This window comes from Acanthaster planci, linkage group LG20 (assembly GCF_054643075.1).
Source record: "Acanthaster planci isolate LZ-2023a linkage group LG20, COTS_SCS, whole genome shotgun sequence".
Lineage (NCBI taxonomy): Eukaryota > Metazoa > Echinodermata > Asteroidea > Valvatida > Acanthasteridae > Acanthaster > Acanthaster planci.
Window position 1 is genome coordinate 2,190,272 of NC_141796.1, and position 14,193 is coordinate 2,204,464.

The 14,193-nt window shown below is 42.6% G+C and overlaps 2 protein-coding genes across 4 annotated transcripts; one reads left to right on the plus strand and one right to left on the minus strand.

Moving 5' to 3' along the window:
• Positions 1–316: 316 nt before the first annotated feature.
• On the plus strand, positions 317–8,084 carry LOC110975462 (uncharacterized). Of its 2 annotated transcripts, none has more exons than XM_022227982.2 (4): positions 317–533; positions 3,586–3,733; positions 4,108–4,188; positions 5,624–8,084. In XM_022227982.2, exons 1-4 carry the CDS (start codon positions 482–484, stop codon positions 5,766–5,768), a joined length of 426 nt encoding a protein of 141 aa, XP_022083674.2. In that variant the 5' UTR covers positions 317–481; the 3' UTR covers positions 5,769–8,084. The 2 variants fall into 2 exon arrangements, with proteins under 2 accessions (XP_022083674.2, XP_086986810.1); XM_087130684.1 differs by lacking the exon at positions 317–533 and adding an exon at positions 2,604–2,862.
• Positions 8,085–8,194: 110 nt separating this feature from the next.
• On the minus strand, positions 8,195–13,498 carry LOC110975566 (uncharacterized). Of its 2 annotated transcripts, none has more exons than XM_087130686.1 (4): positions 13,223–13,498; positions 11,459–11,572; positions 10,811–10,888; positions 8,195–10,100 (listed from the first exon to the last, which is right to left on the minus strand). In XM_087130686.1, exons 2-4 carry the CDS (start codon positions 11,557–11,559, stop codon positions 9,965–9,967), a joined length of 315 nt encoding a protein of 104 aa, XP_086986812.1. In that variant the 5' UTR covers positions 11,560–11,572; positions 13,223–13,498; the 3' UTR covers positions 8,195–9,964. The 2 variants fall into 2 exon arrangements, with proteins under 2 accessions (XP_086986812.1, XP_022083838.1); XM_022228146.2 differs by having other exon boundaries at positions 11,459–11,607; positions 13,223–13,495.
• Positions 13,499–14,193: the final 695 nt, after the last annotated feature.

Sequence of the window (14,193 nt, forward strand, 5' to 3'; positions counted from 1 at the left end):
CGCAAGACAGGCTTATGACCAAGGACGCTAAGTGTGAATTCCTGATCATTGGAACCAGGCAACAGTTGCAGAAAATAAACATTTCCAACGTCACGGTGAGCGATTCTGTAACCCCTCCATCCACGTGCGTCAGGAATTTGGGATCATGGTTTGATTCAGAAATGACAATGGACACCCACATCACTAAGGCTTGTTGTGCAGCATTTGTCCACCTTAGGCGCATCGGTAAATTCCTCTCTCCCGATTCGCTTTTCAGTGTTAATTCATGCATTGGTGACCAGCCGTCAGGAATACTGTAATAGTCTTTTGTATGGCGGTTTGTCCAGAATGCTGCAGCTAGACTTCTAACGAATACACCCAAGTTACCACACATTCACCAATACTGTATCATCTTCACTGGTTACCTGTTTTGTGCAGGATCAACTTCAAAATCATCCTGTTAACATACAAAGCCATCCATGGTCTTGCTCCTAGATACTTAATGAATCTTGTCATCATTAGAAGGGGTCTAGATATCATCACAGGTCAGCAAAGTAAGTTACCCATTGGTAAAACGCCACCTACTCTTGGTGACAGGGCATTTGCAATGGCTGCTCCTAAATTAAGGAATGCCTTGCCATGGCACATACGGTGCCAGCAGAGCCTTGCCGTTTTTAAATTTAAAGTGAAAACTGACCTTTTTAATGTTGCATTTGCACAGTGATATTGCACTGCAAGATTCTTGATTTTATTAGTTTTATTTAGTAAGGTTATTGTTATCATTAAGTTTAACATAGTTTTAACTGTGATTCATTATTTTAATGTCACCGTGTTTGGTATAATTACTTTTCTGTTATCGTAGGTAGGGTTAGAGGCGTCTGTCCCCGGGAAAGATCAGGACATCACCGATGCCAGCAGGGTTGGGTTCTCCCTGTGGGCGGGGCAGACATATCCCCCTACAGCGGTTTAGGTACTAGCGGAGTGACATTCATGTATCCTTTCATTTCTTAAATCCATTATTTTTTTACGTTAACTTGTACTGCGCCTTTGATCATTTTATGGAAATGGCGCATTATAAATTTTCAATTATTACTATTATTATTAGTGTAGCGGCCCGGCCGCCCCTGAAGGGGGAATTGGAGGCCAGGCAGGCAAAAAGAAAGTTTAGCAGGCACTGAAAGATTTGGGTGTTCAAGTGGACTGGATTTCTTTTATTTCGCCATCACTATAATCACAACTGCTTGGACAAATAAACCGGTTCTAATGTATGTGATTCCCGGCCGAGCCATCACGACGTCCATCCACCCAATCGTCTCGCACTGCACTCACGAAAAAACCTTGCAACCCCGCCCAACTTCAGTGCCATGCCGCCAAAAGTATCACATAGTAGGCCATTTCCGGCCGACGGGCAAGACCTATAGAAAATCCTTGTACTGTACATGTACATTCTGTGCACGAGGGCCCAATCACGACTTGAAGACGTAAAATTTCCTGGACAAGGACAAAAACAGCTTTTACGGCGGCTGTTCCTTTCCAATATTATAACAGTCAAAAAACAGCCGTTGAATCACCTCTGCCCGGCATTTTGAAAATCTCGTACTTCTCTCACGGTCAAACAACTTTTTCATTAACTACTGCAGTTGTACTTTTCTCGTGTAAGCCTTGTTAAGTTCAGTAATGATGAGGCTTAACCGAACACGATAACTGAATCAAATTGTTCATTATCGCTTCGGTTTGCGCAACTCAGTTTGCCACCTAAACCGACTCTGTAAATTACACCATAATTTGTTGCGTAAGTCGAGGACCGGCGCAGTGCGTAACTTTCGTGAAATCGGTCTTAATTTGTTGCGTAACTTACGCAATAAAATATGGCGTAAGTAAAGTTACACTATTTCGTAAAGTTGGGTGAAATCGGATGCTGGTAGAAGCGAATCGGGAAAACAGAAGTCCGTTTCCGAACCACAAGCCAACGGTGAAAAGTCAAAGAAAAGTCTCGTGGAAAGAAAATACAAAAATTAATCGTGGCAAGACATTAAGCTCCTTTTGTGGTAGTAAAAATGCAGAGAAGTAGAAAAATCCATGGTACAATAAGTTCAACCTGCTAGTATTTTTCTTATTTTGATGTTAGTAAAGCAGATGTCCATTTTTAAGCTTCCATACATCTGAAAATATTGTTTTATTCTCACGTCTGGCATTCCTGCACTTGTAAGCATGGGCGGACCGTCGAGCAATATTACAGTTAACATTGGGCAGGCCCACTACGTACGTTCTACCTCCATGGTTCAACCAGCTGGGGCCAATTTCATAGAGCTGCTTAAGCACAAAATTTGCTTAAACGCGAGAAAACCTTGCTTGATAAATCAGGTTACCAGCCCAAACTCCATGTGATGTATATTGTTTTGGGATTGCATTTAACTGTTTTTGGGTTAGCATGACAATAAGTTTTAACTGGTAACCATTGTTTACCAAGCAAAGTTTTTTCCTGCTTAAGCAAAGTTTGTGCTTAAGCAGATCTATGAGCACTGTTTATCAGTCTGTGGTTGATAATTAACGACAGCCTTGGCTTTATCTGATGACACGCTGGCAAAGTTTACTTTTCGGCTGACCAGTGCGGGGGCGGGTAGAGTTTTGGGGTACGCTGTAGACCTACGCTGTCACCAAACACAACGATAGGACATGGATAGGACTACCTCACGAGGTGTAGCCAACCGTGCATACTAGAGATGGATTGACGCTGGAAATCGTCTCCCATAGCTGTCAAGCGGCGCTGAGATGAAGCACCTTGAGCAAAACCCGTTGAGCAAATCTCCGTTTTGGTCACATTAGAGCTTCAGGGTCTTTCATCATATTACAGTGTAAGAATCTATTGCCGTTCCGTACTCGGTAAGTCATTTGACAACCACGGACTAGATTATTATCGATTACCTGTATTACGTTTATAAAACGCAGTGTACTCCTCCGTTTCAGCTTAACTGGAGCCAGAGATAAGTCTGGGTATCGAAAATAAAAGCTCGTTTTGTTTCAGGAAAGGAAACGTCTTGGTTTCTTCGTTGCGCACTGCCAGATCAATAATTCCTTATTGTCATGAAGGGGCTGCGTATTTTGTCGCCGTTTGTGCACAACTTTTATGCAATATAAGTAAGAAGCGGCGCACTCGAGCGAGGACGAAACCGAGTTTTCCGGGGTGATTGATTTCTTTTGGGAGGAGGCAAAAATTTGTAATATATTTTGATGTAACCTTTTGCAGACTTTCCAAAGGGGCCAGGCTCATTACTTTGGAGCTCTTGAATTATGGGGTAAAAGGAAATTAACAAAATAATCGCCTTTCATTATTAGACAACGGAACCTTTGGGGGCGTGGCCCCTGTTCAGTGACCTCCCATCTTCCCTTGCAGTTTAGTTCATGACACCACTGCATAAATTGTGAAGTAAATATTAACACCCTCGTGTTTAACTGCCACCTGACCTTTGACTCGTAACACAAGCTCACGCCCATGTGATGAACCCGCCCCAGAACACTGCTATCCTCAAAGCTGTGGTTTGCAAACATACTGACAGACCGTGGCATACTGTTTGAATCGGAAAATCTCTCCCTTTTCCCCTCCAGGTTTGCCTATTTGTTGTCTCGTTCTCCACTATAGGAGACACGCCATCATGACGAAGTCCATCGCCATGTTTCTGCTAGTCTTTGGCATAATGGCAGTGGTCGCTATGCCAACCGAAGCCCAAAGGAGGGGACGCAAAAACGGCTGCGCGTAAGATTTGTAATCGTCTTCAATACTCTCTTTGCGATATTGAAAAATATAGGGGATGATCATGAATACTTATATCCGAACCTTTTATTTGAAAATTGCAGTTTACTGTGAAACAGTTGATGGTTGTTTGACTTTTATATATTCTGTGTACGGCCGCAGAGCCTCTCAGTCCGGTGACTCGTCCAATCGCCCCTCTGGTCAGCAGGCATTATTCATGAATAAGCACTTTCTAAAGAATGCCAGGCTTGTCCGACAACCCAGATTGCAGGTGAAGACCTTGTCGATCAGTGACGATGACATAGAATCACATGACAATGAACAGTGGGTGCTACCGCTTTGTCAAAGTGTGGTACACCTTTTTTTGCCACTTTTAGAATGAGAGCTGGAAATAGAAGAGCCCATTGCAGAAGCAACACATCGTTTATAAAGAGAATCTTAGAGGCACAAAGGCAGGGGTAAGTCACTTCGAGTTATTGAGTAAACGTATTCTATCTTAAAGTTAATTTTTTCAATCAATTGGGCTCAATTGAAGACACAAAGAAAAGAAGGGAAAGATCTGAAGATCTGTTTTTAGGAAGTTGCACCACCTACATGTAGGTAAGCCCTGCACGATGCTGCTCAGCAGAGTAACCCTACGCGAGCCAATTTTCTTTGTGTGTGAGCTTTATAGTAGTTTTTATAAACATCCCAACGCTGGGGGCGGACTCCACCCCTCAAAAGCTCAGCTGTTACATGCCTGGTCTTGTTGGCAAGCACAAAAATGTAAAGGAGTCCATTAGTGCACATGCGAAATTTCAATCAAATATGGCATATGGTTTTTATGTCATGGTGATTTGATGTTGATGATCCGTTGTGCATTGCGACGATGTGCAGGCTTTGCGTGGGAGCCATCTTGTTGGGAAGTTCTTTTGTTCCACATGGAAACCTCCTTTGTCCACACCCTGTGGAACAAAAGCCAGATTGGAGCCACGGAAACCCTCTGTTGGAGAAATAATTATGCTGAGGGGGTTCTGCTTCCGGTCCTTTCAGGGTTTGAACAAGCTCGAGTTGTCTGTGGAGGCGAATTTCCCATATGTCGGGAACAGTGTAGCTTTCCTTGTTATTCCAGAATTACACAATGTGAATCTGACGCCGTTCAGGCGATGTAAAAAAATTCATACGATTAAGGTTTGCTGAGGATTTGATCTTTGTTCAGCATAATAACACAATGAAACGACAGACAGTCACCAGTGTCGTTTCAAGCATAAAGATCACCACTGCATAACCCTCTAGTGGCGTATCCAGCGGGGGAAGGGGCTGCGTGGGGGGTCACTTTCCCCGCCCCGACCGATTTTATTCGTTGACAAATAAGACATCGTAGGTGAGTAGGACAAAAAGTAATCGGTATATTTATATTAGCGCCATGACCCATGGCAAAGTAACCATTTGAATTTGTTCTCCCCCAACATCATGTTGAATGAGTCTGCAGCCGCATGTGCTTTGAGGTTGCCCGCCCTCCCCGCGATACCAAAAGTTATACAGTCGAACCTCGTTAAGAAGAGCACTGGTAATACAAGATTCTGCTTAAGACAAGGAAATTGTCAGGTCCCAATCCTTTCTTTTTCATTGTTTTCATTCCTGATAATACAGGGTTCCTGTTATACCAAGGTAGTTTGCCAAGTCTGAAGAACCTCTTATTAACGAAGTTCGACTGTCATGATACGCCGCTGCCCTCTACACTCGCTTCATTTGCATAACCCCACATTTACGGCTGTTGAGTGATCCCCGCCCTCGTCGAGAGCTATATGCCCCCAGCACTAGGACAGTCATGCTTGTATCCAGCTATGTTTAGGTGTCACAGGGTTTTGATTTAGCCGCTTGGTCAACTTCAAGTTCTGGAATTTGTTTCAGTGATGTTGCCCCGGATACACCCGAGGAACGTGACTGGGCAGAACTGGAGGCAGAGCGGCGGGGGAAGGACGCCGACACGGTACAGGAAAAACTCCGACTCCTCAACGAACTACTCGAGGAGTTGGACCTCTACTACATGAAGTAAAACCCAAGCATCGCCAGCCAGTAATTTTTTTTACCAGTGGAAAATGAGGGCGCCCTCTAATATTACTCTCGAGTACTCACTAGCAGGTGGATCCTGTATAAAAGCTGTGTTATGCTTTTCAACGTTTCAGCGCGAGCGAGAATTGAGTGAACGACCACTGCTCACCGTTTTTTCAGAATTAGTTTCTTTGCTTCCTCAGGTAGGACTTATTTCACTCCAGGGTACAACTTAAGCTTACTAAGTGAGCAGCATAGTTCAGCTAACGACTTTGCTAGACAACTGTAATCTACAGAACTAGTATCGAATACACCCGAACCGTTATACACAGACCCACTGTACTCGATTGCGCTTGAGTAGAATACACAAAGTCGCCACTTTTAAAATCCATAAACAGAATGATGCATCCAGTATTCGAACACTGAGGTATCGGAGATTCCTTGTCACACAGGTGCAAACATGACAATGCCCACACGCCAAAGAATGTTTAATGGTTTGTCAGTGGCGTGGAGAAAAGAATACATTGAAGCTTAACATAGATGCTGAAAAACGTTGGAATGTGAGAAAGTTAATGGTCTGTCTCGAGTAACACGGCTGGGGACGGCATTTGGCATGTTCAACGTATATTGGAAATCAAAGGAAAAAAAGCACTAACAATTTTGACACTAAAATTCAGAACAAGAGGGGTGTGAAAATATCACTCTTGTTGTATGACGGCGGAGGGAAGCACTTCAATCTATCTTTAAACATTGTAAAATAAATAGTGTCTTCATTATATTTTTAATTGTAAATACAGGCAATTTTTTGGTCTGGATTTCTTTAAACTTATAACTCAATTTGGTGATTTTTTTAAAGAGGTATGGGTGCCATTTTGTTTGATAGAGCAAATGTTATGTACAGTCACGCAGTCTACCGCACCCGATTCTGTGTGTGATCCGCGTTGGACCCCAGGCCGCAGTGGATTACCTCGCCGTAGTCCAGAATATTCTAGTTGTCTGTTCTGGAAGTTTCGTGTAAGGTGGAATACTGCTAAAGAGTCTATTTTAAAAAACTTACGTAACGAAAAGAACTTTGTAGAAATTAAGAAATTTGTAGAAGAGTTGTACACTACAAAAGACGGGTTCTGGCAGACAAGAATAGAGAAAAAAGGGCCAGAGATGCGCACACACTGGGTATATCCTTTATTCTCGTGTACAAAATTCCCACACAACACGGAAAAAATATCAAATCACTGCCATTTAAACCAAATTCAGTTTCCCGGGTTGAAATTTCGACCGTATGTCCCTTATATAAAACACTTAAATTTGCGACGACTGAATGGCACTTGAAAACTCCTGCTTTTTGTGTAAATTTGAAATATCTATTTCGTGAAATTCTTGTGGGGTAAGTTTAGTACCCTGTGATCAGAAGCCACAAACCCTGCCGCAGGCCACATGCCCCCTTAAATGAAGTGTACGGAAATGATATTTGCACGTCATTCATAATGCGCTTTTTGAGCAAGATTAAGTCTGTTATCACTCATTTGAAAACAAATTGCTGTAATAATAACTTTCGCCATGGGTTTTTTTGACACCAGAGACAAATCTTTAGGAGAGAGTTACAACCACTTCAGATATTTAAAAAATCATTCTCTATTCGAGTTTAAAACCCTTTCTGGGGAGGGGAGAACAAACATTTTGAAATAAGTTGGTTTTGTCACTTTATTTGTAAGAATTCAACATTCCCAATTGAAGCTGTTGGCCAGAGGAGACTACTGCTTGCATTTCTGACGCCTGCCCCAAAATCGAATTGGACAAAAAAGGAATGAAATCTCGTTTGTGTGAAAGGTCAGCTAAATGTTGAAGTACTTGAAAAAACTACCTCGCAACTGGGCACTGTTCTGGTTAAACTGGTCTTTTTCACGGAGTCCCATTAATGCCAACGTAACACTGTCTTTTGTGTAGCCTCTAGACCCTTGGCGTACACAGTCTACTCCAGTTAGAAGCGACTCCTCAACGGCCGAGAAGTGAGATGTTGGTGTTATCCGGATCAGGCACGCCAACGTTGCACCATATTCCAGGGTTACACTCCCAAATAGAAGATTTAATGCGCTTTGCGCTGAATGTGCATTAAGATCAGTAACATTGACTCAGTTTAAGCTTTAGACATTGTGCTTTTCTGCTTTAAAGGTGACAGATTGTAAATTCTTGATTGAAAAAAAAAGCAATTCTGAAACGTACGTGAAAACATCTAAACGCAAGTTATTGCAATGGAATCGTTTGGGAGACGATTAGGTGAAAGTCGGTCTTAATAAAAGGTGTTTCTGGTTTGATTGCAGAACTGTTTGAAACGTATTTGTTGTCCAAACCGTTTTGTCTAAAACTTGTCAAACCGTAGAAATGTATTGCATTAAAAATAAGTCTGAAAAAATTAGAAATGTACAGTACAAATTAGCTTTTCATCTAACAGCTATAATTGTGTTTTACTGTCCAATGCTTCCACTCTGCCCGTGATTGCATGAAATGCAGCAAACTGACGAACATACACGGTATTAAGCTTATTTTGTAAAAGAAAGACACTTTGCTAACAGTACAGGAAAGTGTAGTAACTAACATGCACAACATTACATACATATTTAAATGGTTGAGTGCAAACGCTCTCTTGACGGCGTCACTCAGGCATCGGCAAAGTTACTCTGCATTTGCTAAACTAATACCTAGCACGGAACTTCCTTAATCATTTCAAAGCTACTTGAAAGAGTTTTTGATGTGGCTCACGCCACACTGTGAATACATTGTAAACATATAGGCCTACGTCAGTGTAAGCTTGCGATATCCACTGCTTCGTGGGATTCGAGTCAACCACCCAAACCCGGCAGACTCCATGAGAGATGCTCGCATAAGCTGGAAGTCGTAGATTCGAATCTCATTCGCAGAAGTTTGTGTGTTTTTGTGTTTCATTTTTGTATTTTCTACTGCCTGACTACACTGAGACTATATGGTGTGGATACTATTCGTCGGAGAAAAGTGAAAAAGCCTGATATAAAAAAGTGAAATCTACCTTTCAAGAAGATTCGTGTAAATTACTTTCTTTATTACAGGCAAACGCGGCTAACAAACATTATATGCACCAGCATCAGCGCTTAACGAAAATTAAGTCCCACCCCGTAGTGATTTGACCAATCAAATGCAAACAGTATCTGTTTGTATCTTCAGTCCTTGCATTGTGAAGGGATGGGTTAAATACCTTGACAGAATTTTGTAGGGGAAGTGCATAATTATGTTGGCAAGACTTTTGGAAAATCTCAACGGTGTTACGGCGCACGTAATGAGCGTAGACCTGTCCCACTGTTAAAATAGAGGGCGTTTGATTAGCTTCCAGACAGCATGCAACCTTAACCTGGGGGGTGACTGTGTTTTGCTATTTCAAAAAAGTGAAACAATGGCGAGGAGATTTAACCCGAGTGAACTTGTGGAAAATAATCGAACGCACCCACAAATAAATTCCTGCAATTACCCCATCCCAGTAAAGCATAGCTGCGCTATCTAAAGCCCGGGCACCGTTCGTGCTCAGTGGGCGGGGATTGTGGATCGGTTTTGCATCACTCCACGTATGAGCCCGAACAACTATCTACCCCCCTTTCAAAAATAGGAGAGGTTGAAAGATATGGCGCCTTTCTTATACACTCTGACGTAAGTCCAAATGGTGACGACCCTCATTAGGAATTCAACGCTGAATAAGACACGACACTGTTCGCTATAACCTGCTGGTCGCAAGTCGAATTCATCTGTGTCTGAAACACGGTGAGCGGATTTTTTTCAAGACCAGGAAAGGTACAAAGTACTACCCTTGTTGGATGAAAACGTACTCACGGCGAAAGACTTCAATCCATTCTGAATGTAAAAGAAAATATATTTGATTTGTTTTCAATGGTTTATACGGGCATCCGTGTCGACTTGATCTCTTCAAAGCTGTGGCTCGCGTGAAATTTCGGGGAAGTACGGATGCACACTTTTTTTTTAGATACAGCGAAATGAAAGCTTATAAATTCCGGCTTGTATAAAGATTGCGTCCATGCCGAAATGTCAAATGAGAGGGTAGCCGATGAGGCAAACACTCGCGAGGGAAAGACCTTCCCACGTTGCCGTCAGCCCCGTAGTTACACCCCTGCTTTGGAGGCACAGACCGTCTGATTTGCTGGGGTGCGGTACGGGCGCCCTCTACAATCCAGTGTCGTCGTCCTCTGCTTGAAGTTCGGCCAGGAGCTCGCGGAGAAGAAGAATCTTAGTCCCCAGCTTGTCGTCAGCGCCCTCTCGCGTGGCCAAGTCATCACCGTCTGGCGCTGCGTCTGAAGTTCTGAAGAAGAACAAAAGGTACATACCAGCGTCAAGATACCAGCCTCATCTGCTTTGATGCTGCGGTTGAGGTTAACGGCTTACATACACCAGGACCTAAAGTGTTGAATCACTGGTCTTAAGACTCAACTGATTCTTGGCAATCATTTCTTTTCCGTAGTTGGTCAGCCAGTACATCTACTTTACTGACACGATCATGTAAATAAAGTTATTAAGCAGAGTCGATGTTCTAATTGATCAGAGGAAAGGAATGATTACCAGGGATAGATATTCTTAAACATTATAACGAAACTATTTTTTATGGTGAGCAAATATTAAAGTGGGTTGTGAAGAATTTTCGAACTTCCCAACGACTGAAATGTAATCAATCATTCAGGGAAGACAAGAAAGCTACTTTTGATGTTAGATTCCGCATGGATGTAATACATATTACAGATGTACATCTGTATCATGAGCACCGTCCCCTATATAGTGTCTTATGGGTGTCACCTCCCGCGCTTTTTCAAATTCCCATGGTCGATCAACTCCATCCCCCACTAACCATAATGCCCCAATTTTCGATACAAGTAATTTTACGCCACTAGCCTGCTCTGTGGTGACATCTTTGCAAACCTTGGCTTCCCATACAACTAACAGGCAGTGAGGTAATTTTGGTATCTTCAAACACCTGTGATTTCTCTGTATAAGAGCAAGGGCTTGATTGATACTCACATATTCCTGTACTCCTCCAAGAGCCGTTTAAAGAAAGACACGTTGCTGTTACAGTAACCAGCCCGCCCGGATCTGGACCTGCGCAACGGACATTCGAGTAAAGCGGTCAGCTGCACTGTACCAACAGCGCTTGAAAATGGTCAGCCAGGGGCGGTAAAATAACTTGTACAGTTCCGCAAAATGTTGCTCACATCCTTTGCAGGTGCTGTCATTCCTTGTCTTTTGAAAGAAGGATTTATTTACAAGTCTGCCATAACCATGTTTTTCTTCTTTCGGACATTAATTCATGGAACGACAGGCACCCAAAAACTGAGGCAAACAGGGGAAGAGAAAAGGAAAAACAAACAAACGAACGAGGGGTACATAGTAACATTATCCTGCTGATCCTTCATCGACTTGACAACCCTGTGTGTCTGACAACGTGTCTGATTCGGTTGAAACATTGCAGATTGATAGAAACGGATTGACATCATGTGATGATGACCTCATCAGGTGACAAGTCACGTGACGTTAAGCCACCTCTTAAAGCACTATATTTCTGAAGTTTGTATGCCCAATTGGGTCTTTCAAATTCATACCAAGGGCATACATCAGCAGGTACTGTATACTGGGAGAGTTAAGAAATATTTAAGAAGATTGAAACCTTACGTGCAGCCCTTTTTGCGCCCTCTTATTCTGGCCTCCGTTGGCATGGCGACCACTGCCATTACGACGACAACTAGCAGAAGCAGAGCTACGGCCTTCGTCATGCTGGCTTGCCTTCTTTAGTGGAGGAATGAGACAACGATCAAGTAAACCTGGAGGAAAAAGGGGGGCTCTATTGACAGGAATACTGCATCATTTTCTCCCGACATATTTGCAGTGTTCTAACCCATTTTCCACAAAATTATGGGTCGGGTCCCTCAGCTTCGTGTACGCCACTGGCTCATTACGGGTGAAGGTCAGTTGACAGGCACAATCAGGTCAGCTGTGACGCGTGAATGCCCGTCTATAAGTTCATCTGAGCGGCCGATCGAATGGGTTTTTAAGAGCTTTACAACGAAAACCTTGGAGTTGAATTGGTGTAAACAAAACACCATCGGTGTCCACGAAGAAAAGAACCCCACTAATGCTGACCTATACGCGAAACCAACGGTGTTAGTATTACACCAACAGTTTGTACACAGCTGCGACTGCACTGCAGCACTGTACCTGCATTTCACAAAGTTGACATGTTCACAGGTGTGCACTGCACTTCAAGAAAACTATGGCTTTTGCTGGCTGTTCAAAACCAAGAAGCAACTCGGTTTTTTTCTCGACAAAGAAATACGTACCTTTCACCGTGGGACATAATTTTGGGCACATCTGTGGTCCTAATAAAACTGAAACGAACGTAGAGAACCAAAGGGTTTGAAATTTTCCTGGAATTTCCAAAGGCTAACAAATATTGGGAATATTCCATTGTGACATTGCTTTAAAGTATTTGCTTCATCTTATTTCATCACAGAAAAAATAAAAACCAAGTACATCTTGAAAAAATACGCCTTTTTTCCATTAAAAAAACCGCATATTTTTAGTGGAAACTAAGAATGTCACATGTTGTTATATTCAGATTTATTTTTACTTTGAAAAAAAATGTAGTTGAGCAAGTGATTTTGCTAGAGGAAACGTCACAAGCAGGACTTTTCCAAGATGCTAAACACAATGAGACACTTTATGAGAAGTATTGGCGGAATACAGTGAGTCGTTGATTTTTTTGGGCCCTTTCGGTTGCAATTCTTTTAAAATGCCACTTGTGCCATCCATCATACGGGAAACCTGTGCAAAAACTGCCTGAAGCAATATGTTAGGAAAGCCTCAAAACAGCAACAACACTTGGACAAATGTGACAGAAATATGTATTTCATGAGCAAGACTTAAATGGACGTTGAACAAGAAATCTAAGATGAACTAATCAGTAAACAAACAGTTGATCAGTGTAACGTGACCTTCGTTAACTCGAGTTACTGAATTTAATTGATAAATTATTTGAATTGATAAATGTACAGACTTAGTGGTAAACAAGACCAAGAAACAAAATACATGATAAGTCAGTTCTCACAGTCGCATATACAACGGACTTGTGAATCGAATTCTCGCGCGGATTATACGACATGCTTGTTCTACCTCACTTGTAGGAGCAGTACCATAGTGTAAACACTAGGGCCCTGCCCTCCTGTTCCAATTTTGAATTAAGACGGATGTGAAAATATCCAGAGCTCGGAACAGTTCCTAAAAGTTCCATTTATTTCCAAAAATTGTGTCGATAACGCCTGGTCTGAGAATTCTGCGAATATTGCTACCCTAACCAAAGTCACTGAAGACTGTGTTTCACACTTGTAGGCCTATTTCAAGTTCTCAACGGAACATTAGTGTGTGCTTTACATAACTCACCGAGTATGCTACGTCGACAGATTCTGACAAGTGTGAGCCGATGAAATATTCTGAAACTATGCTGCTCCAAAAACGGGTCAGGTGCGCTGCTTAAGTTATATTCTCCACGTTGGTCATTATTTTTATCTCAACATCGCATGCCAGATATCAATTTTTTTCTGTGAGAATTCACCGCCACGAACGGTAGGCTACACAGGTACTTCGCATGATTTCATGAAGGTAGTCCTGTCGTGTCTGACTGCAGCGCCCCAAAATGTCACCCGCCCCCACAATGGCCAGCCTAAAGTAAACTTGGCCGGCCTGTTAACAGATAAATCGAGGCCTTTGTTAATTATTTACCACTGACATTGGTAAACTGCGACGTTTGGACGTACCTGAGTGCTTCCATATAGCATTGTTATGGCATGACAGCGCGTCTCTAGTAAAGGAATGGCAGACGTGAGACCAAACAAAACCTCTCTGTGGCCTAGTTAGAACAGTTCTCAAAAACACATTTAAGGGAGAAAAAATTGTTGCTCTGTTTCTCATGCGTGGTGGCGTGTGAGCTTTATGTGCATAGCCTCAGCAATTTTACATTGTTGACAGTTGAATGAGTTGCAAAGATCGATGGATCATAAAATGACACCGCCAACCTGTTGAAAAAATGTCTGGAAAATATGACTATGGGCGCAGCCCAACCCGTAACCAGCCACGGAGACGAAAAGAGTTCGATGGCGAGTGTATCACAGAGTAAACAGTGCACCGAGGCAGTGACTGATTTCAAGCATCTACTCTCGGAAAGGAATTTCTGTTAATCTACGGACAACGAGGGCCCTGCAAGGGTTTAGGTGCTTGACTTGAGAAAAGTTGGCAAAACACACATCACCGTAGTCGGTTAAGGAGATGCAGATAAATAGTTTTTTTGTCTATCAGATCGACCCGTTAATTGAGTAGCTAGTGCTTCTTCGCATCAACTGCTTCAAGTCCTTTGC